General features: G+C 40.2%; 1 protein-coding gene across 1 annotated transcript; it reads left to right on the top strand.

Moving 5' to 3' along the window:
- The first annotated feature begins 1,291 nt into the window (after positions 1-1,291).
- LOC108355547 (uncharacterized) lies at positions 1,292-1,957 on the top strand. The gene has a single exon (XM_017606704.1). The coding sequence runs from the start codon at positions 1,292-1,294 to the stop codon at positions 1,955-1,957; it is 666 nt and encodes a 221-aa protein (XP_017462193.1).
- Positions 1,958-2,286: the final 329 nt, after the last annotated feature.

Here is a 2,286-nt window from a genome sequence, read left to right on the forward strand (position 1 = left end):
TCTACAACAATTTTATACATCCTGAAGATACCCTTAACAACAAGGGAAGATTATAACAATTATATAATAAAAACAGTAATAAAAAATAATGTCATGATAAACTTGAAGTTTAACAATGTACTTAGAAACAAATATGAAATATTAGGGATTAAAAACCAATGTAAAAAATACAATAAAATTAGTATTTGTAATCAGGATAACTTGTTAGACTTAAGAAACGATTTCTGTATACCTAACCTAATGAAAAGCCTCAGTTTTTCATGCTACATGATAAACTGTCACCATATTCCAAGAGACGAGCTCATCGCGCCCGGGATCGTTTTCCTCAACGATTATCACGGCAACATTTTAGTAGACGGCACCGTGCGAACCATGAACGGCACTTATGTACATAATAAATTTCAAAAACGCATCCATAGCTATCAATGAGCGAACATACAAAAATTTTGAATCACCCGCAGTAAAAGTGATGCCAGCGATTGCTCAGCCAACGCCAATAGAAGAAAGCATAACAAAGCTCCTTTCACTAGAGGACTTAGTGAGCTACATATAAATAACACCGTAGAAATCCAGTCACTGCAAATAGAAAGACCAGTGAATCGCCTTTCCGCAGGGGTTACTATTGTTATAGTAAATATCCTCCTAGCCAGCACCAAGAATCGTTTTTATAATAAAACTAAATCAGCAAGCAAAGTTGAAAAACCGGCAGAATCCGGTGCTCATGATAGCCAGCTTCAAGAAGCCACCATCCAGGTCCCTACACCTGAAACAAGGACCTTCCAAGTTTTTCAGACGCTCGAGGACAAGCGTTTTTAAGGAGGGAGGAGTTAACGTAGCTAACATTCAAAACTCCAAAAATTCTTTCTCACGCTAATGCAGTGCACCTGCNCTTCAAGAAGTCACCATCCAGGTCCCTACACCTGAAACAAGGACCTTCCAAGTTTTTCAGACGCTCGAGGACAAGCGTTTTTAAGGAGGGAGGAGTTAACGTAGCTAACATTCAAAACTCCAAAAATTCTTTCTCACGCTAATGCAGTGCACCTGCATTCCAGTTCTTGCACGCGCATCCGCGAAATTGCTGACTACAAGTCTGGACACCCGACACCCTCAACCAAGGCCAAGGCATTGCACCTGTTAATTCAACGTGACAATGAAGATTCTTGAGGTATAGACTTAAGTGAAAACAAAAATTGTAATCAGTCCTAATTTGAGTTNTCTAATTTAACAAAACAAAAAAACAAAAACAAAAAAAAATAAAATAAACAAACAAACCAAATGAAAACAGAAAGCGATGAGTCAAGCTGAAATCCGAGCTCAGAAGAAACGCGAGCAAAATGAGCGCCGGCTTTCAGTTCAACGCAACAACCCATATTTCTCTATTCGGTCCCAGAGTGACAGCGAAAGCGCAAAGCCCAATCCATCGACCACCCTCAAACCCCCTCCAGATTCAGGTCAGCGGACTTGTCCTCCAGACTTACCATTGACGACTCCGATGTCTTGGAGTGAAGAGTGCGCTTCACCTGTGCCGTATCACATTTCACGCCCAACGCTTACATCAAATTCGGTAAGCGATAACATATCCCCAAATATAGCGGCAACAACAACTAGTACAGTGACATGTTTTACTAACTCTATCGCGCCAACAACAACAACAAGCACACCGGTACCTGCCGACTGCACAGCGGTGTCAACAGCCCGGCCTATTCTTGCTGCACAAGCACAAATTAACTTGAGTGCAAGCACTGGCAACAAAGGTAAAGCGCAAGAAAAGTTGAAAACCAAAACAACTAAAATTGCGGCCATACAGACTGGAATGGACCGCTATGTTACAATAAAAAGAAAACTTAGTCCGCAAAATTCAACGGGCAGTAAGACAAAAATAAACCGCCTTACCTCAACTCGGCAAGTCAGTACGAATAGATTTGCACTGNCCAACTCAGTAAGTCAGTACGAATAGATTTGCTCTGCTAAGTGATAATGCCGATGATGTGAATAGCCAAATTTCTGAAGGTGCTGCAAAAGCTACTAATGCCAAACCTCCGCCCATTTTTATAAGAGAAGAGAATCCAAGCGCTCTTGTAAAAAAATTCACACAGCTAATCGGTAGTAATAAGTTTCATATTATCCCACTAAGGGAAATATTCGCGAAACTAAAGTACAAATTTATTCCGAACAGGATTTTCGAACAGTGTCCAAATACCTGAATGACANAAGAACAGGATTTTCGAACAGTGTCTAAATACCTGAATGACACAAACACAAAATTTTATACATACCAACTTAAAA

This window comes from Rhagoletis zephyria, unplaced genomic scaffold (assembly GCF_001687245.7).
Source record: "Rhagoletis zephyria isolate East Lansing unplaced genomic scaffold, Rhagoletis_zephyria_1.1 Rzeph_scaffold_46814, whole genome shotgun sequence".
NCBI classification, from domain to species: domain Eukaryota; kingdom Metazoa; phylum Arthropoda; class Insecta; order Diptera; family Tephritidae; genus Rhagoletis; species Rhagoletis zephyria.